Source organism: Poecilia formosa, unplaced genomic scaffold (assembly GCF_000485575.1).
Source record: "Poecilia formosa unplaced genomic scaffold, Poecilia_formosa-5.1.2 Scaffold482, whole genome shotgun sequence".
Lineage (NCBI taxonomy): Eukaryota > Metazoa > Chordata > Actinopteri > Cyprinodontiformes > Poeciliidae > Poecilia > Poecilia formosa.
This window is the reverse complement of record NW_006800421.1, coordinates 235676-261998: the sequence shown is the minus strand read 5'-3', so window position 1 is coordinate 261998 and position 26323 is coordinate 235676. Positions and strand designations below refer to the sequence as shown.

The 26323-nt window shown below is 41.9% G+C and overlaps 2 protein-coding genes across 2 annotated transcripts; one reads left to right on the top strand and one right to left on the bottom strand.

The window, feature by feature from the left end:
* Window positions 1-1694: 1694 nt before the first annotated feature.
* Window positions 1695-16339, top strand: lmln (leishmanolysin-like (metallopeptidase M8 family)). The gene is made up of 16 exons (XM_007578525.2): window positions 1695-2089; window positions 3483-3586; window positions 4288-4318; window positions 5570-5652; window positions 5842-5959; window positions 6411-6589; window positions 6686-6791; window positions 7454-7548; window positions 7695-7812; window positions 9037-9144; window positions 9240-9427; window positions 10232-10364; window positions 10527-10686; window positions 10832-10962; window positions 11580-11790; window positions 12616-16339. The coding sequence occupies exons 1-16, from the start codon at window positions 1952-1954 to the stop codon at window positions 12714-12716; spliced, it is 2004 nt and encodes a 667-aa protein (XP_007578587.1). The 5' UTR covers window positions 1695-1951; the 3' UTR covers window positions 12717-16339.
* lacc1 (laccase (multicopper oxidoreductase) domain containing 1) lies at window positions 15108-23827 on the bottom strand. The gene is made up of 5 exons (XM_007578524.2): window positions 22832-23827; window positions 20789-20967; window positions 20507-20672; window positions 18997-19222; window positions 15108-18863 (listed from the first exon to the last, which is right to left on the bottom strand). The coding sequence occupies exons 1-5, from the start codon at window positions 23319-23321 to the stop codon at window positions 18638-18640; spliced, it is 1287 nt and encodes a 428-aa protein (XP_007578586.1). The 5' UTR covers window positions 23322-23827; the 3' UTR covers window positions 15108-18637.
* Between the last annotated feature and the right edge of the window lie 2496 nt (window positions 23828-26323).

Here is a 26323-nt window from a genome sequence, read left to right as displayed (position 1 = left end):
CCTCATCCTGCCCACTGGGGAAGTCCACTGATGGTCCTACAAGATGGCTGCATGCTGCTGGACGCGCTGGACCAGGATCCCGGTCCTCCTGACAGCCGGTGAGTGTCGCTCAATGCCAGCTGAAACACCACATTTGTTCCAAATGCAGGTTTGATTTACAGAATCCTTAAAGCAAATCATACAAACCAGCCTTTGCCGTCGTATTTACAGTAAAGTTTAAATTGTTGGCGTGTTGAAGAGAGCCAGACTTGTAGATTGACTTTTCTGTCTAATATGATCACTTAGAGGACCAAAACAAAACACGTTGCTTTTGAAGAACTATTCCTCACTTTACACATTCTCGCACTTTAAAAACAGAACTATTCCTCACTTTACACATTCTCGCACTTTAAAAACAATATATATATATATATATATATATATATATATATATATATTTTTTTTTTCATTCTAATCTCTTCTGATTAGAATGAAATCAGAGGATTTCATTCTAATCAGAATGAAATCCTCTGATTTGACACACGAAGCCAAACTGAGGTACCAGCTCTTGTGTAAAACATCCTTTTTTTCCTGATTTCTATTCATGTCGGCCTCCAGGGAAACCGATATTTTCCCTCCTCCTTATTTTTTCCGCACACTTAAAAGTTTCAGTTTGTCAAACAACCTTTGGTATCAGACAAACAAAATCCTGACTAAATGCAATTTGATTGAATGAGTAATAAAGCAATACATACATTTCTTAAGTGCGACTAAAAAATAAAAAATAAAGTAAATACAGACCAGGTCTGTAAGGAAGCAGATACTTTTACAACTCTGTGTTAACATTAAACAAATAGTTGTTCAATGTATGAAATAAAAGTTGCATTTCTTTTTTGTTTTTGTTCTAAGGGTCATGAAGTTGACCTGAATTCACAGTGTCCTAATCCAAGTTTCACAGCTCTCTTTATTGATTTTATCTGCTTAATATTGTGCGCTGCTTAAAGGTCATTTTAATTATGCGGTAAAATATTTCTGCAGTGAGTCACGGTTGTACATGTCTGCCTAAAATGGGATTTTCTATTAGTTTTGTGTTTTCTCCTTAATGCAGAACCGGAATTCTATTCATATTGGATGAATCACTGTCCTTGCTGAGAATAAGGCAGAAATAACAGATTTCTAACATATGCACACACACCACATAAGGTATATGCATGTGAAATGGTGTCATTTAAGTGTAGAGACACTGCAAAATGTTCCACATTGTTGTCTTACTTATTAATGAACTATAATTTACATTAAAAATAATCAGAATATTGAATCTCTAAGAGTCAGAATGTGGAAAGTTTTTTGAGGTATAATACATTTTTAAATAATCTTGAATTAATATGTGAAACAAAATCAATTAGTCAATCCCAGGAAGAAAGGAATTCTTAAAAAGTTGTTTCTTTATTCTTATTCAGTAATGCGCTGTGTTGCACTTCCCCAAACTGAAGTGTGCTCACTCCTTTGAGCACCTGAGGTTGGCAAACCAACTTAAGGTGCATTTACTGCCACCTACCGAACTGGTGTGTGCATGTCAATGATTTAGAACACAGCTCTAGTAACTCGTCATAGCTAGAAACGATCTTTGTAGGCTTGTAACGCTCCACTGTTCTGTAAATGTCTTTTTAAGTGGAGTGGTGCATCCTGTTCATACACGGTCTTCGGAGCGCCGGGTCCTCCTCCTCTCAGCTGACTCTGGAACAACAAACCAGAACCCGCAGCTGCTGTCATTAAAGCCTTTAACCGGCCGGCGTTACAGTCTGCTCAAAAAAGTAGAACCGAATCATCGATCGTTTTTACAGGATGGTATCGTGTTCAGATTCACCTCGCGAGCGATGAATAAAACGCGCGCCGAGGGGACCGGACGGAGACCGGCGGCGGTTGTGTTTGCTCCGTGCTGCTCAGTACCGCTTCTCGGGCTCGTCAGAGGATGGAGCGCTGGTTAAGAGGGGATGGCAAGCCGTCCGTGTCCCGGTTTCTCCTCGGTCCTGTTCTCGTCCTCTCGCTCCTAGCGGTACAAGCTAGCTGTCACAGAACCTGCACACACAGAGTCCCCTCCGGCCGCGAGGTGAGCCTCGGCTGTATCTGTAACGTTCACTGAACAGTTTGTGTCGCTGGGGCTGTTAGCCAGCTAGCTTCCTGAGCTAATTAACGTTGATTTTATTAACTATAAATTCTATTACAGGATGTTTAAACCCAAATTGTATTGACAAATATGTTGTCGGAGAACCCAACTCCACATTCACACCGTTGTAAAGTTTTGTTTCTGTTCACTATAATTTGGAATTTAGCAGTTAGTTGAAAAGCTAAGAGGCTAACTAGAAGCTAATCTGTTCATCCAGCTTAATTTACAGCATAATTTATGTGTATTTACCCAATTAAAGCGATTATTCAGAAATTTACAATCAATTTATTAGCTCTAACTGTTCAATTTAAGCCTCACTTCTCCTAGCAACAGCAAAAATTATACGTCCGGGTGGGCATTTTCAGAATAAAAGCTCAACAAAGATGTAATTGTAAACCAGACATCTGGAACCTTTACAACCCAAAGAGCCGTTTTTATCCTAAATCCAGCAAATTAAAACTCATCTAAAACAAAACAAAACAAAAAAAATGTTACATGACCTTTTGACAAAGACACATTTTAGTTTCTGACAAGAATTTGTCGTTTTTAAAGAACCAGTTTTAACATTTGAAATGATGAACAACTTTATGAAAAAAAACTTGGCTACATTTCAATGGGATGAAGAAATTTTATTTGTGAATAAAGGATCTAGAAACCTAATGACAAGGAAAACCATGATCTGAATATTACTGGTACTTTCTGTTTTACAAAATTAATGCAAATCCATGTAAGGCTGGAAACCAGTTAAAACCTGCAGTTGGTATTATTTATTAAAAATATGTATTTATTGTACAGTTTGACATTTTGTGCTGTCAGAATTGTTTGATATTTTTTTTCTACTGTTGATTTTATGTGTATCAACAAATTATAAAACATAATAAAGTGATTAATTTTACATTTATGGAGCTTTGACTGCAGTGCCATTCTGTTACCTAAAATATTTTAAACTAGTTATACTTTTTTTTATTGTCACTTTTATAATTATTTCAATGACGTCCAAATATCTTCCTAAAGGTTTAACGCCAAACTGCCCACCTGAAATACACATACATGTAAAAGTATTAGTTTATAATTTCAGCCAAGGTTATTTAGAGCCTTTGTGGAAGGTCAGACCTCTGATCTATGCTAAGATTTTCTAAATATTATTTACAGATAGTGATTGCGAAAATAAGAGCACCAAGCTGGGTAGCTTAACATCGAGTACAAAACTTACATTTAAAACAAATGTGAAAGAAGAGCCGTGGGGTGGGTAACACTGATTTTCTTGTCCCTTAAAACACACAATGAAAAAAATAAACAATTGCATAACATTAAAGTTGCTGTTTACTTCTTTCAGGTTGTCCATCAAGTGTACTTGAAGCCTGAGCGGTTAGCGAAGAGAAGTTCTCCTGACGACCTGCAGCTAAAGATAAAGATCATCTACGACAGCAGCGTTGACCAGTGAGTTCAGCCTTAGCTTCATCTGGTTTAGTGACGTGAACTACAGCGGTGTACAGTGCACTGCAAAACTGTTCACACTGTTCTAAAGCTGCAGTTTATTACATTTATTTTAAAATAAATGTTTAAACTGTCACCATGTCCTAACATCTTATGAGACAAACAATCTGTGAAAATTTTGATCTTCCTGAGCTACCATTGTCATCTGAAGAAATTCTCCGTTCCCGACCAAAAACAACCAGTCGGAGCCAGGAGGCGGGTCTTAGCGCTGTCCATCAATCTTATGTACTTGCCACTAAATGTGCTAATAGCAGAGAAACAACTTGCCGTTACAGGAAAACCGTTTATCTTACAATTTGTCGGCAGTGGCAATGCTGACTAGGCTGAGGATTCACAGTAAGCGATGCTAGCTGCATCGTAGCAGAGTGCAAGGGGTGATGAGTAGCGCCACACAGAGGGTGATTGACAGCGCTAAGACCCTCCTTGTAGATCTTTGGAGCTCTTGTCAGATTATTTTAGTTCCAGAGAGCATAAAAATGTCTCTTTGGATTGTAAAATTGACTGACCCTGACATCGGGGGGCAAATGAAATGTGTGACTGCAATGTGATAAATGTGGGACGGTTTAACATATATTAATAATTTTACTAAGGCACCACATAATTTTTCTGTCGGTGGTTAACGTGCTCACTCTTTGTCTTCACAGACTTCCTGCTGACAAGCGGAGACTGGTGAAGGTGAGAGGACATCTGACCACATCCTGTTAAAAAAAAAAAAGGCTGCAAAGATAAAAATGTCTCTTGGTAGATGAGGATATAAACCATCAGTGTGATCTTTCTAACAGACAGCAGCATTGTAGCCTCTTGTGACGCGGTGATAATGTGACCAGGGCTCAGCCTGAGGCCTGCAGGAATTTTAGAGAATTGTAACCATTCAGTATGGTGCTGTGAGACTTAATTATATCACCAAAATAAAGCTGATTAAAGGGGATCTATAATGCTACACTTACATTTTGCTCATATTTGTATTTCTGTTTTTTTTCCCACTGCTTCTAAAAACAGCCCGTGTGTTTTTGGCAATAAGTTGATGTTTTTTTGTTTTGGTGTCTGTAAAATTATCAGTTTCAAAATCTTCCCTATTGTTAAGTCACAAATCAGCAGGAACTGCCCCTAACGTAGCAACCTCAGCGACCCAGCCGGTTACCTAGCAACTCAAGTTGAGCTCCAGCACGTTTACCGCAATTTGTGCTTTACAACGGCTGCTGGAAAAGACAAGTGTTTTGTTGTCGACTTACCACCCATAAACCACTTGCTGCATTCTCGTTAGTTGCACAGGAGGCTCTACTTCTGCTGTTCAAAGGTGTATGGTTGTATAGTTGCACGTCTTTTCGCATGGATTTTCAAATACGAGTGTAAACGTTGGAGCGTGGCCAGCAGTGGCTTATTTGTATTTAAAGTAACAGAGACCTGAAACAGGCCATTCTGATAGGAGCTCAAAATAGGCAGAACTGAGCAAATTGAAACATCACTACCTGAGAATGATTTAAAAAAAATTGTGATGAATATGTTTTGTACAGCCCACAGACCTATATTAAACATAATAGGTCACCTTTGAAACATTTTGAAGTGAAGTGCTGCACAAGCTAATAGTTGTACATATTCTCTGTGGGTTGTAAATAAATATCTGCATGACTTTAAATCAGTACATCATTAAATAACGTGGTTCGCCAATAAAGCGATGCCGCTTTTTTTAATTTTGGTTGTTTGGCGATTGTCCGACACTTGCATGTGAAACCGATCTCGTCTACCTCTGTAAAGGTCTGAAAATCAACCACTGAATTTTAGACCTTTACTGAATTCTTCCTCCATATTTGTCGACTTTTCAAACAAAAAAATATCGGTATCGGCCAGAATCGGAATCGGCAGGTTGGGCTTTTTAAAGATTGGCGATTGGCTGTAGTTTCCAGCTCTCTGTACGTCTCTCTTCAGGACAAGCTGTTTCCTCAGGCCATCGACTACCTGCAGAGGGCGTTCAGCTTGAGGCGCAGGGTGGGACCCGTGCTGCTCAGCAGGTACCTCACCATTCCCATCACCGGGTTTAGAATCGGGCCAACAGTTGGCAGATTTAGTAACTATGTTCATTTATTTATTTTTTTTAATTGGTGGAAAAAATGTCTTTTACGGTTTTAGCAGTCAAATCTGGAAATGCATCAGAAACCAGATAAACCTGTGCAATGTTTAATATCTCTGTCTCTTTTCAGACAATGTGCAACCAACCAGTACATGAGGAAGAGAGGTGACCCTCATCGATACTGCCAGGACGCCTGCGCAGACGTCACCCGGTGCGGTCCTGTTGTCGTACCTCAGCACCACCTGCAGGTCGGAAACAGCTGCGCAACGTATAAGTCCTTGAAAATACATTTAATGCTAATTTAAAGGTACTCGGTGCTAGAAAGTGGCACAGAACGGAGTATTAAAGCTCTCATTTGGTGTTGATGCCACTTATTGGAATGAAATGGATTCTAAGTCTGTTCTGCATAAATGTCTTTATTTTTGCTGAAATTGTGACTTTATTGTCCTAATATTACGACTTCTTTCTCATAATAAAAAAAAGTACACTGTTGCAGATGTTGCACTTAAGACTAAGAAATAATTGTGAATTTAGTTTTTATCCAGCTTAAGTAACTGTACTATTAAATGTTGAGATTATCTCCATGGACACCAGGAACTGGGTATCGACCACCAAACTTTATCTGGTTTATGGACGGCCCTGGAAAGTGGAGGGTGAAGGCATCAAAGAGGGTTTTTAACATTTCTGTTTGTTTCTCAGCAATGTAAGGTTTGCAGCGAGTCTGGGAAGTCCTGTGGCCCAGCGGGGCCCCCGGACGGCCCCGGGGTGGAGGGCTCAGACTTCGTGCTGTACGTTAGCGGCATCACCACCGAGCGGTGCGGACAGGAGAACATAGTGGCCTACGCTGCCTACTGCCAGCTGGAAGCAGAGCTGGACCGGTCAGCTTAGTTATCCTTTAACCTTGATAAAGTCCAGGAATAAAGACAAATCTGTACATTTTAACTCTCTCTCTTTGTGTGTGTGTATTTTTTCAGGCCCATCGCAGGTTATGCCAACCTGTGTCCAGCCATGATCTCATCTCAGCCTCAGGAGTTTGAAGGAATGCTCTCCACTGTCAAACATGAGATCATTCACGCTCTGGTAAGAACAGTTTCACTCATCTCTGACACACACATCACTCTGCCTGTCACAATAACACATTCTGCTGGACGATAAATTGTCCAAAGAAGTTATCGCGATAAACGATAACATTGGTGTTTTGACACCATTAACAGAATGTCTTCTGTACGCGGCTTTCCCATGTTCAGAACACATCCTCAAAGATCAATGGACTTTAAATTCTAATAAATATTTAAGACTGGAACTGGAAGACATTTTAAATATCCAAATAAACAAAACGACAAATAAAATGAATTATGAAGTCTCTGTAAACAAAATTGTCCTTCAAAAAAGGTTTAGCTTAGACCCAAAGCAGCTGCCTGAAAACTTTAGTCATCCAGCTTGTAGCAGAAAGAGAGAGAGAATAAACGATAAATCAGGCAAATGGACATTTTTCAGCTTCTTTTAATTTATCATGTCATTAATTGATATATTGCTTATTGCAACAGGCCTACCTATTAAGCTTAATTAGTTTCTTTTTCTTGATCTGCAATACACTTCCTGTTTACTTTTTTTCTGAGTAACAGGCATACAACACACTTCAAGTCATTCTTGTTACATTAGCCTTGCTGTTGTTGAGGAAGAAAGTTTCTCTCCATCAAAATCAACTATATCCCCTACTTCAATGTCTCTCTCCCCGACAGGGGTTTTCGGCCGGTCTGTTTGCCTTCTACCACGACGACGAGGGCAAACCTCTGACTCCGCGCTTCGCCAGCGGCCTTCCCGCGTTCAATGAGAGGTAAACAGACGGCCGATCTCACTCCGCTCCGCCAATTTCAGATCTTATCCTCCTGACACTGGCTGTGTTTTCATCCAATCAGCTTCACTTGTGTTTCCAGTCAGATTCCCCTCCTCTAACCTCTTAACCTTTGACCTGTTGCTCAGCCTGGGCCTGTACCAGTGGAGCGAGGCGGTGATCAGGAGGGTCAGCCGCCTGTGGGACATCAGAGGAGGAGAGATGGTGCGGCACCACGTCCACGTCCTGGTCACTCCTCGGGTCGTGGTAAGTCAGTAATTAATGATTGACTTTCATGGGGGCGGTCTCTAAAAGTTTTGGTTCTCTTTTAAAGAGGCGATATGATGTAAAATTGACATTTTTGAGCTTTCCATCATGTTATAATCTTCAAAAACATACCTGGAGCGTTGCCTTGATTCTTTCATGAATGTTTGAGAAATTCTTTAATCCCCATGGCAACCATTCAGCTGTGCGAAACGCCTGGGTGGACGTAGCTCCGCCTTCGAGGACGAAGCTCCTCCGAGCTGCATTTTCCAAACTCCTGGGCTTCTGCCTCTCAGAGGCAGTGTGGGGGAACCGTGATGAATTGATTATTGAAATAATTGTCAAATAATTGACTAATTGCCAATTTACGTATACACTCTCAAAAAAAAAAGTCAATTTGCAGCAGGAGCAGTATTAAAGCCCAAACTGTGTAATTAAGATTAAAAATCTTCTGTCTGTAAACATGTTCAAAGTGACGGTTTCAGCTTCACCTGGTTCAAATTCTGTAGACGCCACAGCTATTCAGATTCTTTTGCTATCCAGTTAATTGGTTAATCAAAAAACAAAAAGCAACAGAAGCTGAAAGGCTCTGATGTTAAAACTATTATCTTTTCCTACAAATGATCAGGCGTACACAAAAAGAATGCTATATTATTGCATTTTAGGCAATAATAGGATATTAACGCCTAAAATAATACTATATTATTATTATATATTAATATATAATGTATTTAATAAAATTGTTTGCATGTTTTCTGTAGTTTTAATACTGTTTAAAATAAGCTTAAGTGAGCAAATGAAAAATATGCAGAATGTGCCATATTTATTTACTTTTAACTGATTAATGCTATGAATAATCGATAAATACTCATTTACTAATATAATTATTTTAGCTAGCTTTAATTTGTCAGTGACATAAAATCCCAGTGAAATACACTGAAGCCTCTGAGGTGACAAAATGAGACAACAGGTTTGACTGGCCTTAAAAGCGACGCTCTAGCCTCATTTTGGTTGCTCTTTCTTTATGCCCAGTGTGTCTAGAATTTCTTTTGTGTCCATTTTTGTTCTTTTTTCTGTCCATTTTCTTAATGGCGTTTTAACTGAACTCTGTTAACTTGGCAGAAAACCCAGTGAGACTCGGATGTGTTCAGTAATACTTCAGTTTGGTCTGGATGTCGTTTTGGCCGACGTGACGGAGTCACCGGGTTGTCTGTGTCGCTCCTGCAGGAGGAGGCCAGGAGGCACTTCAGCTGCCCCATCCTGGAGGGGATGGAGCTGGAGAACCAGGGCGGGACGGGAACCGAGCTCAACCACTGGGAGAAGCGGCTGCTGGAGGTCCGTACCTTCTGCCCCACTCGCTACGTTTTACTAAACCCCAAACAAACCCGACTTGTTCTTTCCTCCTCGTGATTCCGTACGACTCTGTCCAGAACGAGGCCATGACGGGCTCCCACACCCAGAACCGGGTGTTTTCCCGCCTCACGCTGGCCATCATGGAAGACAGCGGCTGGTACCGGGCCAACTACAGCCTGGCCCAGAGGCTGGACTGGGGCCGCGGCCTCGGCTGCGACTTCGTTATGAAGAGCTGCAAGTTCTGGATGGACAGACAGAGACAGAGGTGCCGTTTAGAATAAGAATAATGATTCCAGATGTCAGCTCTTGTTATTTTTACTGCCAACTCTCAGGGTTAATTTTTATGTAACAGTTTGGTGGCCAAATTTTCCTTACCAAGCAGTCTGTCATAAAAACTATCAGGATAAATAATCTGAGTTTGTTCTGCAACTTTTTGATACTTAAAGGGACAGTATTATGCAAAATTTACTTTTTTGAGCTTTACACAATGTTATAATGTTATAATAATCAAAAACATACCTGAAGTTTTGCTTTGATTCTTTCATGCATGTTTAAGAAATCCTTTAATCTCCATGGCAACCATTCAGCTGTGAAAAATGCCTGGATGGACCTACAAGAACAAAGCTCCTCCTTGGAGCTACAGATTCCAAGTTTTCTCATCTCTCCTCCGTGACTCCCCCTCTCAGCTCCTTCAGACTAGCCAGCATCAATTAGCAAACACCTGGTGGAACTGAGCATCTGCTGAGCTCATTATAGGAGCTAGTTCTCAGTGAAATGCTGGTAAAAATGTTGCTAATGGGTTAATAGAGGAGCCATGTTGTGGTGACTTTCTGAGAGCGGTGTTTCAGAAAGAGCAGGAGTTTTAAAGAGACAGAGGCCCAATTTCAAGGCATTTAAACTACGATGTAAAATCTTTCAAGTCATATTTTATACATACCTACTTGATTGTGCTATAAAAAATGACACTGTGTGGCTAGAAAACACATAATACTGCCCCTTTAATTTTTTCTTTTTGATATTTTCTGATCATGCTTCACTTTCTCAGTTTCTCCCTTCACTGTTTTTTCAGGCGGCACCCTGTGACCCCGTTCTGTGACACGGTGCGGGCCTCTCCTCTGCAGCTGACCTGCAGACAGGACCAGCTGGCAGTGGCTGTCTGCAACTTACAGAAATACCCCCAGCAGTTGCCCCTGGAGTACCAAGTGAGTGAAAAACTTTTTCCCAGCAACCGTTTCTCTGTTACTGTGCGTCTAAGCTTGACTTTCTAGATCGTCACTGTACAAATTTTCTAAATAACAGGTTGATATTCCCAAACAATAAATGACTAAGAAAAGACATTCCCATGTGCCTCGTTGTTTTGTCAGTATTTCGATCGGATCCCGGATGTTGCTGCAGATCAGCTGTCGTCCTTCGGGGGCGCTGTGGAGATCGCCGATTTCTGCCCCTTCAGCCAGGAGTTCAGCTGGCACCTCAGCGGAGAATATCAACGAAACTCGTACTGCAGAGTATCGGAGAACCAGCCGGGTACTGCTCACATCGCAAAGAAAGATGATGACTGGAATCTAGCGCTCTGAACATCAGCTGATGTCTGAGTAAAAGTAATTTAACCATCTGTGTGTGTGTGTGTGTGTGTGTGTGTGTGTGTGTGTGTGTGTGTGTGTGTGTTTAGACTCATGGAGGAATTATGGAGCGGAGCAGTACGGCCCGGATTCTGTGTGTCTGTACCAGAAGTCGGCCTTCGTCATGGAGCAGTGCACCAGGAAGATGACGTATCCAGACTGGGGCTCCGGATGCTACAAGGTGCTCTCAGTTTGTCCTCATGTGGTGAAGAACCACCTGGAGTCTGCTGAGACGTCTCTCATGTCTATATTTACTTATGAAGTTGCATAAAAAGTTTTGACTTTCGATTTAAAGTATGCTGCTAACAAAGTTAACAAAAACGTTTTGCTTTTTGAGGTGTGAAGAATGTAGAACGATTTTAGGTTAAGCAATAAGATCAAGAGGAAAAGGTCACTTTAACTTTGGACTGCAAATGGAAGTTCAAACTTTTTTTTTCTATTTTGATTCCAGCTGCTGGTAATGTCTTGTTGCTGCCACAGGTTGGCGCCAGTGCTTCGACTAAATTAGGACACTAATTCATAGTAACTAAGTGAAAGGCTTTCTCAACGTTGTGACGTCTCCCTGGTCCAACACACTTGAATCCAATAGCAGTCATAAGATGAGTGCAGTCAGGTTTTCCAGAGTCCTGCTAACGACCTCATTATTTGACTCAGGTGTGTTGAAGTAGAGACACACCTAAAGGTTGCAGGAGACCGGCCCTCCAGGCCTGGAGTTGCCCACCCCTGTGAGGGCCAAATTTATAACATTCTTGAACCACGGTCAGAGTTCACACCAAGCTGTTGCTGCCCGTCCTGCAGGTTTCCTGCTCGCCTCAGGGCCTGACGGTGTTCGTTCAGGACCGCTCCTTCCTGTGCGTGAGGAAAGGTCAGCAGCTGAGCGTCAGCGTCCGGGTCAGGGACTGGGTTTACAACGGGGTCCTGCTCTGCCCCGCCTGCACCGACTTCTGTGACGACTGCCCCCTGCCCCACCAGCTCCTGCCCATCAACGCCTCCCGGAGCAACCCCATTGGTCAGTTTCACTTGGGCCTTTAGTTACTAACACAGAAAGTTAGCGATTAATGACTTAATCTGCAGGTAACTGACTGCATCGATCGACTGACGATTAATTAAAAAAAAACAAAAACATTTTATTTTGACAGCTGTATTAAATACTGACAGAATAACATTAAATTGTGATTCTCACTAAACTTAGACATATTTATAAAACAGGAACTTCTTAGGTTGTTAAATAAAACAATCAAATATGAAAAGGATAGTTCAATTAAATTTAATTATTTAATCTTCCTTTGGGATAAATAAACTATTTTTTTAAAATATGTGAACCACTTATCTCCCCATGAACAGATACATGTTTATACAGATTCATTGCTCTTGAAGGAAAGTTAGTGCATTAACTCAGGACAGCCCTCAAAATCAAACGTGTTTTTTCTTGTCTGTTTTCGTCATGTTACAATTTCCCCTCTGCGTTTCTGTCGCCACATCCTGACCTTTGTACCACAAAAGTCATTTCTGAATGGTAAGTGGACGTTGCCCCGCCATGCAGCTCGGCTAATTGAGCGCCATTAAGGTTAAACTTAAGGAGCTCCACGCTGGACTCTGTTCGGATAGTTTCTTTCCCGTTCTGATATGTCTCCGCCATCTTTAATTCCTGTGTCTGCTGGCTCCGCTTAAGAATGACCTGCGGCGCCCTCTTCTGGGCGGAGACCAAACTACAACACTAAAATAAGTCCTAAGCAGACATTAGGACTTAATCGACATTTAAACGTAATTCAATTAATTGTTTGCATCCCTATTAAGAACACAACATTAATTATCTGTGTTTGTTTGCTTTCAGATCCCTGCTCCAGTTCTCCAGGTCTGGCCATCACTCTCTGGCTCCTTCTGCTCAACCTGCTCCCTTTAGTGGCTGGACTGCTGATCTGCCACTGGAGCTGATGAAACACACACACACACACACACACACACACACACACACACACACTCTCACAATAAGGTAGCTAAAACTCTTCTGTACTGTAGCCCTCAGAGGACTTGATGACACACCTTGTTTTTCTTCTGTATTTGGTTTTCTTTCCTTTAACCTGAAGCTGGGAAAAAACAACCTTTTTACATCCCTGACTCTCTCCCTCTCTCTGCTCCTACACTTATTGTTTCCACCTTCGACTCAACGTTTTTCCTCTCAGGATCTTTGCTCTTCCATTCCTGTGTTTTCGGGTTTTTCCAATGACGAAACTGTCTGTGTCTCTCGATACCGTCTGCCGCAGACGGGTGTGTTTACATGCACTTCAAAAACCTGGTTACACTCTTTTCTTTCACATAGAGAACCCTGGTCACTGTAATCAGAATGTAAACACTGCAGACACACCTACACATTTCTAAAGGTTATCACTGGCTAGGGGAGGTACGCTTATTTAAATCTGGCAGCTTATTGTGGTTACTTGCACAGTTTTCCTTGCAGGTAAACTGTTCCTATTAAAGGGAATGTGCATGTTATGAACCAATACTTCTCTTTTCAAGGCTGCGGTGCGTTCATATTGATGTAAATATATAGAATTATTTAAAACTTAATAGATTTCTATCAAGTTAGTAAAGCAAAGGCTAGCTTGACTTTACATTTCATTCTTTTCTTGAATTCACGTGTCAAAGCGTCCTCCCCTTTTTGGATAAAAGTTAACTGCTTTCGACACCAGCGTTCATATCTGGCATTAAAATTCAACCTGCATCATCAGAGCTCAGTTAATTACGTGCTTTTAGTCACCTGAACTGTTGCTGTTCAGTCACAAACATGAGTGAAATTCATCTGAATAACATTTTTGTGAAGTTATCTGCTTCCAACGTACACAAACAAAACATTCAGAACTTCACCCACACTGCAGCCTGTCATCCACTGATCAATCAAATCCAGAGTTCAAAACAGGTTCTCGCTCGTATTTTGGCCTGTCAGGATGTGCTAATGCTAGCAAACTGTCATAAGAATTTTCAGCTGCAATTCAGAAAGCCACTGAGATTTTATTGTCATTGTGGCTAGTTAGCATGCTAACCTCGTTTAGCAGCACAAGACGCTTCATTTTGTTTTTTGCTTTTAGATACTAAAGGAGGCCTGGCAGAAATAAATGCAGAACAGTAGTACTTGGTAGTTAGTGGAATACCAACGGACAGGTACAGTGACGAATGGTTTATCGTCCTGTGGCTGTCAGCATTTTAAATGGGCAGCGGCCATTTTGAATTCAAACTGAGTAGCCCTGAAACTCTGTTTCATGTCGGATTTCTAACTTCAAGAAGTGTTCAAACTAATCGATATTAATTAGTTTGACTTTAAGTACAGAAGGAAGTCACCATTAGTTGAACACAGTTCACTCATGTTTTTTGCAGTGCATGTAAACATGTTTTCATAACTCTTACATTACAGGGAACAGAATATTTATTGGATTAAAATAAAATCTAATTTTATTTAATTTGAACCCTCCCACGGTCTTATGAGACGGGGTCATTTGGACCCCTCAAGTTTTTTACCGTGCGCGCAGTCTGGCGAAATCGCACTGACCCCTGGTGCATTTTTACGATTTTTTTTTTCTTTTTGCCTACTGTGTAGTTTCGAGAACTGACGGTCTGACGGGTCGACTTCTGACCGTGACATCTGTCGCACTCCTCCTGAGCGCGACGCTGAGTGAAACACAGCGGGGTGTTCGTCTTTCTCCCAGTAGAGGAGGAACACGATGGGTGGAATCTCTCCAGCTTGAACCCATTATATATATTTTTTTCTTCAACCTCTCAATGCTCAGGTTTTATATTTATTTGTCTCCTTTCATGTTGCACTAGAAGTAGAATTGAAGATATCAACACTGCAGCTGGATTTCAAATCTCCTTTTGGACATTTTGTTTTGTTTTTGTTCATTCATCCCGGATGGGAACAAAGAGGAACACTAGAACATTTTTTTTTGTTTGTTTGGATTTTTACACTAGAACACACTCCTGAGGCAAGACCTGTGCTGTTTGGTGACCCCTGCTGGCAGCTGTGGGGAACAGTTTAAAGCTTTAGAATGTGATGCAATCTATCGCACAGAAACGTTTTAAATTTGTGAGGTGGAGTACCTGGTGTTTGAATGAATGACCTCTCTTGTTGTGAGCAGACCTCGGGTTTCTTTAATGAAGTCATCGAATGAATCTGTAGCTCTTGTAGGAATAAGCTGTTCATATGAAGGTACTCATTTTTTTCTGAAGCATGCTGAATTTCTGCTGAGCTGATTGATCATAAGCTGCTTTTACATACAAAGTCAGAACCTGGATCTCGTCACACTCAAGTTAACGGTGTCTTGGTTTTATGCGCCTCAGAAAATATTTTTTTTGTAGTCGAATCGGCTGATTAAAAACTACAATCACTGCAGCACTTTCTCTGACATCCCCTCAGAAGCTATTTAACCAGGAAGAGTGGTACGCTTGAAAGTTTGGAAAACCTTGGCATGCCTCGGCTACAGTAATTTGCACGTGCGTACTGCTACGTGTGCTACAGGTTTCACATATAAACCACCAGAAGAAAAACTGTTTAGCAACACCGTTTTATATGAGGGGAAGCCATGTTTGTGAAATTCCGACTTCAGGTAGTGTTATTATTAAATACAACCTGTGATTTCTGACTTTTGAGAAAAAAGAAAAAAACAGGCAGCAAAATTCCTACTTGGATGTTTGGAATTGAATGCAAAACTCTGCTGGGATGTTCCAGTGCCAGGTAAATGTCTGAAGGTGCCACAGCGTAGCCATCGGTTCGACCGGTTTCCTGACATTTCTAGGCACATCTAAATCCACTTTTTGTTTTCCCGTCAGTTGTGAAAGTTTGCTTGCTCCATTTCGATTTGCTGTAAGCTGCAAGGAAAGCTACTGCTTTTTGCAGAATAAACGACGGTTGGTGATGCCTGTAGGTGTCTTATGGTGAAACTGTTCTCTTAAACTCTTGATCAGTATTCTTATTTCCTAAGGAGGGATTTGGACCCTCCAGTGTTTTCCTATATCTGCCTCTACTCGGGGTCAAACATCCTGCAGATGGACCAGGCAGATGTCGGAGCCACTGACACCGGCAGGAACGCAGCGGTGCTTCTTATTTTAACATGGACATCAAAATAAACTGAAGGACTGTTTTAATCAGCCCTGTTGTAACATTGGACATATCTACGGCAAAGGACGGTTTGCAGTTTTGTACATGATTGTTTTTAAAATGCAGCCAGTGAGATAAAGACCACTTTGTCTGAACTGGTCCTCAGTTCAGCGGCTAAAGTTTTTACGTTCACAAACCGGAGGAAGCTACAGCCAAACTTCTCCATGACGTGAAGTGTTCACTTCACTGCAGAACAAATGACCTTTCAGCTAAATGTCTGTGTTTTTGTGACAGGAGACTGAGAAATGCTTGTATGCTGTAAAGGTACATATAAAATGTTTTTCTTTTTTTTTTCTTTGTAAACTAAAGAAGAAAGGGTCGGAGTCGACTGTGATGTAATGCGCTTTTCATTGTTATCGGTAGTGTCAAAAACAGATTCAGTGTTTGTATGGTAAACTTTCAAACCTCAGTGACTGTTGGACCCTTATTTAGTTATCCTGTGGTTTCGTTGTCAGGTGAGGTCACTGTTGGCCCTTTTCCACTTGCACCTGCTCACAGCAGCTTGACTGGGTTCTGTGGTCCACCTAAGTGGAACCAGACATTTTTCTAGTGGGCACTAGTGGGCTTTATTGAACATTAAGTAGACAAAGAAAAAGAAAAAAAAAACAGAAGAGGGAAGTGGACGTCATCCAGCAAAGGTCCTGACACCAGGATTCAAATTCAGGGCAACGGTGTGACGTCTCCAGCCTCCTCTGCTCTGCATATGGTGCGCAGGTTCTGGCAGCACCAGCTCACTTTACCATAATCTGACCCGCCATTTTTAAAAAATCACAACAGCCACTGAACGGATTTGTGCAACACAATGTTCAACGTAGCTTCCATGTCCTCCATTGTTTATTTGTGTGTTGTGTACAGATCACATCACATTACTTTTCAGACTCTGGGACTACGCAGTTATGACAACTCCACCCACTAGAGTCCTGATTCAGTTAGTGGAAAACCAGCTGAACTGTGTTGAGCTGCGTTGCTATTGGAAAAGAGCCATATGTGTAATAAGAGTTTTCTGTTTTTCCCTCCCCTAACAAGTCAGAAAGTTGATGGTCTCTCAGATCAAACCAGTCGGGATTTTCATCCATGTTTTGAACAGGGGTCTGTCACCATGGCAACTTTGGACTCGCCTTTTGCTTCAGCAGAAAGTGCTGTAAGATGCTGACATTAAAATGGCTCCTGATCTATTGGTTACTCTGGGGAACAAACTAGACAGCCCTCTGGTCTTCAGTTATCCAATTTATAAAAATAAAGGACTGAATAACCAAATAGAGCAAGAATAACTATTAATAAAATCAAAAGAACTTGACAAATTATGCTTAAATGATCTTTATTGACTTTGAAGAAAATTCCACTCCCGTTCAGCACAGCTTGCTAACTCGTATTAATCTGCATCTCCGTAAAGCACTTAAAGAATGAACTTTGTTTTCTGAAGCTTGCACTAAACCAGAAGAAGAGCTGGCCTCAATAATGAGGACTTTTCTGATAAACTGTGACAGAGTAACCGAAGGATGCATTTGGGTTCAGCTCTTTATTTATTGACGTGTTTTCTCATGACGTGTCTCTGTGTGTCCTGATCAACGCTCTGGCAGCATCATGTCCACCAGAAGGAAACTTTGCCTTTACAAGCGCACATGTTCAGAGTCGAGCAGCGTTAGACGTTGGTCTCATCACTGTTGGCATTGTTCAGATGATCTGACCTCGCCCCATTTTCCTTCATTTATTTGATTTCATGCTTCTGTATTGACTGATGGACTGAGCTGGAAAAGAAAAATCATTTTGTTGTTAAAAATGTCATGGAAACATGGCGTTTGTGTTATTTCAGTACAGAGGTGAAAACGGGTGGAACAGTAAAAACACTTTTATTTCCTTTTTTTTTAAAAGGGCTGCCTTTATTACAGATAAAGGCTTTCCCCTTCAAATAAATGCTTTCCCTACCCCAGAACAATGAGTATTGTCTTATTTAAATAATGTCTCATGAAATTGGTAAACTTGCTCATAACTTCATAACCATTTAGTCTTCAAGTCTATTTGCACAGAATATTTCAGCATCGAGGCGGTTCAAAGTGTTTTACATCACATAAAGCAGAAACCAGCTAAGGAAGGAGAAATAAACGACACATTTTGTCACATGGCATTCTCACAATCAAGCAAATACACGTCAAACATATTGATCAATGTACCAGTTACAGTGAATCAAAGGAAGCCAATGTTTCTGCATCTTTGCAGTTTTCTGGAAGTTCATTCCAGATGTTGTGGTGCATAAGAACTGAATGTTTTGTATGCTGTAATAAAACGACCACTGAGCAGAAAGGATTGGGAAAGAATACTTTCTCTCTGTTCTCCTATCTGCTGCAGTTTTGAGTATTTTGTCCCAACTTGGGCAGTTTTAATCTATAAGCTCCGTGTTGTTTTGCTTTCACAAGTAACTATGGAAATCTACAGCCATGTTTCACTGATCTGTCTACAGTTTGAAATGTGACCCCAGTTCAGCCACAAGCTGTCGATTAAAAGGACCAATCACAACTCCGGTAGTTTATTCCAGCCGTTTCATCCCTTGAAGATGCTCTTTAGTACGTAATCTACTAGATTAGGAGTTCTTCTTCACAGTTTCCCCAAAGAATCACTTAAGATTTGCTTTGCCGCCAACTGGAACCCGACCCGTCGGATTTGACTAGAAGAAGTTCTCAGCCGTCGACTTTTGGTTCATCTCCACGTCTTAAGGTCCACCCTGTTGACCCATCTGGCTCTCCGGAGCGCTGACCTGTTCCCCGCTCTCCTTGATCCACAGGAAACCCACTTGGGTGCCGAAGTTGAGTCCGTCTCTGACGTGGGAGAAGAAGTCGTCGGGATTGCAGGAGGTGCAGGGCGTCACGGGGGGCCGGGTGGCGTCCATGTTGTCGTGGATGTGCTCCGGAAGGACGCCGCGCCGCTGGAGGAGAACTCTGGGAGCGGAGGAGCGGTGACGGTCAGCGACTAACGTACCGAACATACTCCAATTGTCTTTTAAGATTTTTATCTGTATTTCATTTTTTTTTTAAATCTGCTCACACAGTGTCATACTCTTTGGATTCGTACCTGTTGGCGAGGAGGATGTCCACGTGTGGCCTGGCCGACTCTGGATCAGGCACGCAGTCTGGGTGGATGGAGATGAAGTCTGCCGCCTGCTCTCTGTCCAGCGTGAAGCAGCACACCCCCACGGACGGCCCCACCGCCACCACGATGTCGCCGTACCGACAACCAAAATTCGTCACCATGGCGTCCACGGTTGCTGTGGCCACGCCCATCACCGTCCCTCTCCAGCCTGGGAATTGACGGTAAAGTTTAAATGATATTCGCAAGACAAGTTGACAATTAGAGGTTAGGACAGACTCGAGTAGGGAATGAAGCATGCTGGGAAAAAAAAGAAGAGTTAGTCAGAGAAGGTGATGTGTGGATGTGAAGTATTAAAAAGTAGCTGCGTTTCCATTGGCCATATAGTTGTGCAGTTTGACATTTCAAAAATTAATTTGCATAATGAATGCATGACAATTTTGTAAAAACTTGTTTTTTGATAAAAAAGTTTTGGTGCTTGGGTGAGGTATTGTTTTTGCTGTATGAAAATTGGTTCATTTTGCTAAACTGTAATGAAAATACTTTGTTTTGTATTACACGAGTCACATGATCAACAACAGGATGTTGCCACTGGCACAAACTCAGAAGAAGACGACAACAGGAAGTAGTTGGAACAGTAAGTTTCTTAATGGTGAAAAAAAAAACAAGTGACATCTACTGATACTAAAGAGGCAGTGTTATGTAAAACTGAGTTTTTTGAGCTTTACATCGCGTTATAATGTTATTCCCCTCGTCAAAAACTTACCTGGAGTGTTGCCTTGATTCTTTCATGTGTGTTTAAGAAGTCCTTTAATCTCCATGGCAACCATTCAGTTGTGAGAAATGCCTAGGTGGACCTAGCCCCGCCTTCTAGCCCCAGCTCCTCCTCTAAGCTGCAGTTTCTGAGCTTCTGCCTCACAGAGCAGCCCCTCCGCTTCCCCTTCTTCATTCAGCTCCTTCAGACTAGCCAGCAGCAATTAGCAAACACCTGGTGGATCTGTGCATCATCTCAGCTCATTATAGGAGCTACTTCTCGCTGATAAAAAGGTTGTTAAAGGGTTAATGGAGGAGCCATGTTGTGATGACTTTCTTAAGGCGGAGTTTCAGAAAAACAAGGAGCTTCTTAAAGGGACATAGGCTCAATTTCAAGGTGTTAAGTTACAGTGTTTCAAGTCACATTTGATATGTATATAGCCTTTTTATAACAACTGGTGGTAACATTGTTATGTGATTGTGCTATAAAATGACACTGTGTGCCTGGAAAACATGTAATCCTTCCCTTTTCATACTGCACTTATGACTGAAAACCAATATTTACCAACATTATAGATATTTCCCTTTTCTACCTCATGAAAAATGACCTACTTTGCTTCTTTACCTCCGTTGTCCTACACTGCATCGACATCAGATGGCCAAACTACGTGACCAGTACCGCAGATATATCGTGCTTTTCTAACTTTGCTATGATTATCTGGGGCATCAGAGTACTATTCACCTGCATGCGCAGCCCCGATGACCTTCTTCACCGGATCGGCGAACAGGATGGGCAAGCAGTCGGCCCCCTGACCCGCCAGAACAACCCCCGTCTGATCGGTCACCATGGAGTCGTAGCTTTCCGGCTCAGGTTTCCCCAAAACCCAGACGTCGCTGGCATGGTTCACCTGCAGGACGCAGGTGTGAACAGGACATTCATGATGGGGAAGTAAACTGCAGACAGGGTTTATGATTAACAGGTGGATCATGTGCGCCGCAGAGGTTTCTTTTTGCAATAATGTACCTTGACCAGACGCAGGGGCATGGGATGGAAGCCGGCGTGAACGGCCAGCCGGCGCCGGTTTTCTTCCACCACGGCCCGGGGGTCCCTCCTCCTACTGCTGCTGAACAGATTCAAGGAGGACAGAGTGGGGATGTAGGAGACGCCGCCTGAACGGGTGCTGAAGCCGTGACCGAAGCAGTCTAAGAGACACAGAGGAGAAGGACAAGGTCCAGCTTTACTGACCAATAAACAGGCTCTGTAACTTTGCCTCTGACAGTACGGACGTTTGACAGCCTGTAGACTTAGTCAGGACATTTCATTTGAGAGAAAAAAAAAGCTTCCCAAATTCAAAACATAATCCTCTAACAATCGAATCCTTGGATTATTTGTGAGGCGGGGTCGTTCTGACCTGATGGTACCGGTTTTTTTTTGGTTTTTTTTTACCAGTATCAAGACATTTATATCTCTAAATTTTGCTACAAGTGGCTGAAACTCCTTGAGACATACATTGTAACATCAGAATAATAAACTAATAAACCTTTTAGGCAAAATGTAAAAAAAAACAAATTCAGTCATTTTGCTTTTATTGAAGAAAACGAACAAAACAACCATTGCCACAACTTATTTTAGATTTTTTTTATTTATTTCTTCTTCTCTAACACACATTTCTAAGTGAATCAACTAAAACCGACTGGGCCGTTTATCATTTCCACTGAATTGTTTTAACAGGCTGAAATAAAATTGGAACTTTAAGATTATTTGTTTTGACACGTTTTGAAGTTTTCATACATCTGTACAAAACGACACGGTTTTGATTTTAGTCATTGTTGGCTATTGTGTATTGCAGAAGTGAAATGAGCATTTTTAGGACATGTGCAGCTCAGAAGAACATGTGCATCACCATATGGAACTGGGAAGGTTAAAATAATTTCCCAAAGAGGTCATAGGTTCTGACGACAAACTGCTTCAGTTTTTGCTGTTTTTTATGGTTTCAGATCTTAGTAGGTTTAACATGAGAGAGAGAGAGAACCTTGGAAAATACAAAAGTTACCCAAAATCAACGTGGCAAATACTGTAAGCTTCATATGCAAGGCTGGACACTGGAGCTCTGAGTTGGGCTTGGAGAGAAACCTGCAACTCCACCAGTCACCTTTCTGATAACTTTTCCTATTTGAAGCTTTGGTTAACCTCTGACCCTTCACGCAATCATGCATCGTCAGTAGATAATAATATTTCCCCCCCTCTGTTAGTTTGTCTTGATTTCATTTTTTATTTATTGACAAACACAGTGAACTTAAAAAAAAGTCAAAGTTTTGTTGTGCTGCTCTTTTAAAAGCTCTGTCATGGTGGCAGCATCGGTCACCCTGGTGTCCACTGAGGTGGGCTTTATTGTCAAAACATACATTTTTATAATGGTCAACCTTAGAAAACGACCACTCTGGTATTTATCTAGATAATTTTTATTCATTTATTAGATGTTTTTATTTATTTATAATCTGTGCTGAAAGCCCCTGCTGACATGCAGCTCAGTTTATACACTAATCACATCATTATTAGAAATGGCTTATGGCAGTAGCCCAGGGCTCTGATTTTTGGGGGAGCGTCCAAAAAATGTTTTTCTTTTTTTCTTAAGTCCATGTTTTGTAAACATTGAACTTTATATAGATGTCATAGGCTCAGAATTAGTTAATAGTGAGTTTTTTTATTAATATAAACACCATTCAAATATTGGAAAATGATGGAGTTATCGTCAATTTCTTTGGGATTAGCACTAAGTTATTGTATAGGGGACGTTTTAAACCTACCGTGCATTGATCAGCTCTTGCTTCTGTCAATGTACTGTAACTTTTATTAGTAAAATATTTTTTCCATAGTGTTTAGGGCACCAAAAGCGTCTCCAGCCCAGGGGCCCACATCCTAGTAAATCCGGCCCTGATCAAAATGAGTAAAGTTACTATATTTTTATTATCTTTGATGCTACTTTGGTTGAAAAAAGGCCCATCAAATCAGGTGATTTTGTTTTTGTGTGATCTTAGAACAATAATCCACTTTACTGAAACCCACCTGGGATCAAAGTGGACCTCAGGGTTCTGATGTCCCCCTTCAAAGCGGGCAGCTGCTGCAGGAAGGCCGACACTTCTTCCTCCGCTTCACCCTCAGGTGAGTCCGTGTGGGCGGAGCCACAGCAGTCCGAACAGGTGAGCTTGTCCGCCTGCGTCACGTCGTAATCAAAGGTATAGACGGCGGTAAATAGCATCTCCTGGTACCGAGCCAGCACCTCCCTGCGCCGCGCCGTGGTCAGCACCCTGACCGCACTCAGGTCCAGATCATCCAGGCTCCGCTTGAGTCGGTACAGACGCTCCGCGGTGGACCCGGAGTCCAGGACGTGAACGCTCCTGTGGGAGCCCAGGATCGGGTCCGAGAGGCCGTTCTCTCGCCGGTTACTTTCCGCGCCGCACAGCAGAAAGACGTGCAAGTCCGCTTCCTGCAGCAGAGAGGCTCCGGGGCTGCAGCAGCTGCTGCAGCAGCGGGTCAGATCCAACAGCACGGCCATCCTCTCTCCGGGTGTGTGCTGAGCTCGGGGCGGCGCTCTGACTTTATAGCCGCGGCAGGGAGCGCGTTTGTCCGGCAGAATAACAGAGAAACTCCATCTGGCTGCAGAGGAACTTCCTGCGCCGCGTCGCTCCGCCCAGACTGGAAACCCCGCTCAGCCGCTGGAAATTCTCATCTGGTTGGTTTCCTCCTGCTGCTGCCGAGTGTTGCACCGACACTTACTGCAGGGCACTCAAAGTTTGCAAAACAGCAAAAACACGCTGCAAAGCGGGGCACCAACATGTAGAAACTACTAGGTTATGCAAACGTTTTCTTTAGAAAAACTGATCCATAGAGACACATCGGGCTTATTTAGGTAGGAAGCGCCTTGTTTTTCTTGATCTGTGGGATTAAAGTTTTTGTAAGCTACTCTAAGGAATGTTGACGTGTTAATACCTGCACTGTACGGGAAATGTATGACGCAACTATAAATGCCACATATGAACTCAAAAGTTATATTTATTCAACTTAGCTGATAGAAATTGCATCTTAGACTGTTGGCTTTCTGCTAGCAGGAACGACCAGGGCTGGGGTACTGCAGCTTTTAAAGGGGCAGTATGTACAATGACATTTTATAACAATCAAGTAACTGTTATCTTCAGTCATAAAAATGCTACATATGGGTCATATAATTGGGTCTCTGTCTCTTTAAGAAGCTCCTGCTCTTTCTGAAACTCCGCCTTCAGGAAGTCATCACAACATGGCTCCTCTATTAAAACTTTAACAATGTTTTTACCAGAGTTTTACTGACAAGTAGCTCCTATAATGAGCTCAGCTGATGCTGTTGCACAGCAGCTGGATGGAAAAAACACCCAGTGAGCATCAGTTGTGTGGACAAAAATGCAAGTGGGAGAATATGCAGATGGATTTGAGATGATGTGGCAAGGCAACAATTAAAGTTCTGCTACCAGGTCTAAAAAATACAACTTCTGAAGGAAGTTGACTGATTTCAGCTGAACAGAGCACCGTTGGGATGTGGGGATGGAGAATCTCATCATGGATGTGCAGCCTACAAAACAGCGGCGACGTCATGATGTTGTCTTGTAAATATGGACCAGAATGTCTGAGGGATGTTTCCAAGACCTTTTCGGCTCCATATTGGTTAGAATTAAAGCAGTTCTGACGGTAAAAGAAGCTCCAACTTGGTACTTGCAGCTACAACTAATGAGCGCTAACACAGTTTTTATGTCATCGTTAATCATCAGCTGACGGGTTTAACTTTAGGCAAAGAGATTAGGACTGCTCGCTATTAGATCGTCATCCTTACCCATGACAAAATAACTCGATGAAGACTTCAGTTAAGACAAATCTTCCTCACTCCTGGCTTTCTCGTGCCTCCAGCTCTCTTCTCTGACCTTTAACATCTTGTGCACTTCAGTTTGTGTCAACTCAATTCAACGGCATTTTGTGAAGACAATATATTCACGATAAATTGTGCAGCACTAAGTAAATATTATCTGAAGAGGCTAAAATATCAAATTTCTGTCATATATCTACCATCAGTGTTCTGTTTGTGGTGAAGTTCGATGTTAATAAAACCCACACCGTGCTGCTTTTGCTTTAGGGAAGAACGCAACTTCCCAAAATAATGAATGCAGTGGTCATTACATGCATCATGCAAGAAAAAAAAACAACACAATTCTGGTGCTTCACTAACTGTAACTGTAAACTCCTGAAGCATGCAAGCTGCTCTGCGCCGTCTGCTTCTCTCAGCAGGCGACTCCTCCAGCGGCCTGAGCCGCCGAGTCACTCAGAATGAGGAAATCTGGTGTGAGATATGCAGAGCTAACGTGGGAACTCGACCGTCTTACCTGCCCGCCAGGAGGATGTAGGAACTTCCCGGGGTTGTTTGGTCCCTGCAACATCAACAGTTGCAAAAAAATAAAAATAAATAAAAAAATTGCTGAGATTGCAAACCGGCATTTGAAAGAAACGTGAGGGAGACTTTTGGCTGGTTTATTTGCTGGAAAGACCAGAGCTGTACATGTGGTGACAAGGAGGAAGTTTCTTTAGTTTGGACTTGGAACATGACTTTGCACAAACAGCTCACAGTGGAGCAGATGGCCGACACTTCCCATCGGTTTGGAAGGCCCAAAGAATTTCTCAAGTTTTATGTTTTGCTAAAGTGGACTTGTGTTTTGATTTCAGCTAGTTCTCTAAAGTTGTCTCTTCTTATTTAAAGGGGCAACATTAAGCGTTTTCCAGGAGGAGAATGGCATTTTATAGCCACTTACCTTCAATTTTTATATAAAAACTCTCTATATATCAAATAAATAAGTTTGACTTGGTAATTTCGCACCTTGAAATTGGGCCTCTGTCTCTTTAAGAAGATCTTTTTGAAATTCTGCTTTCAGGAAGTCATCACAACATGGCTCCTCTATTAACCCTTTAACAGCATCTTTACCAGCGTTTTCACTCAGAAGCAGCTCCTATAATGAGCTCAGCAGATCCACCAGGTGTTTGCTAATTGCTGCTGGCTAGTCTGAAGGAGCTGATTGGGGGCGGGGCTGCTCTGTGAGGCAGGAGCTCTGAATCCATGAATCCTGAACTGCAAATTACCTCAGGTCCATCGTCCACTGAGATCTGTGTTCAACAGGAAGGCAAACGATTACTTGCATTTTACAAAACCCCAAATAAACTTGTTGTTGGACTTATATCAGCAACATCCCCAACCAAAGGGCTTTGTAACTGGAATATTAATAAAACACATGAAAAGCATAATTACAGCTGGAAACCTCATGCTGTCGTTTTGCCTTTTTCATCTAACCACTGGATTTTTTTTTCGTCATCATTAAAGCAAATCTGCTTTGACAGCTACATGCTAATGCCACATAATGGAATTCTTGCTAAATTCTGATCTTTGACTAGGACATGACCTTTTGGAGGTTTTTCACTATTGACTCTTGTTTTAATGTTGTGCACATGAACAATATGCATTACTGAATAGAAACCAAGGAGGAATTT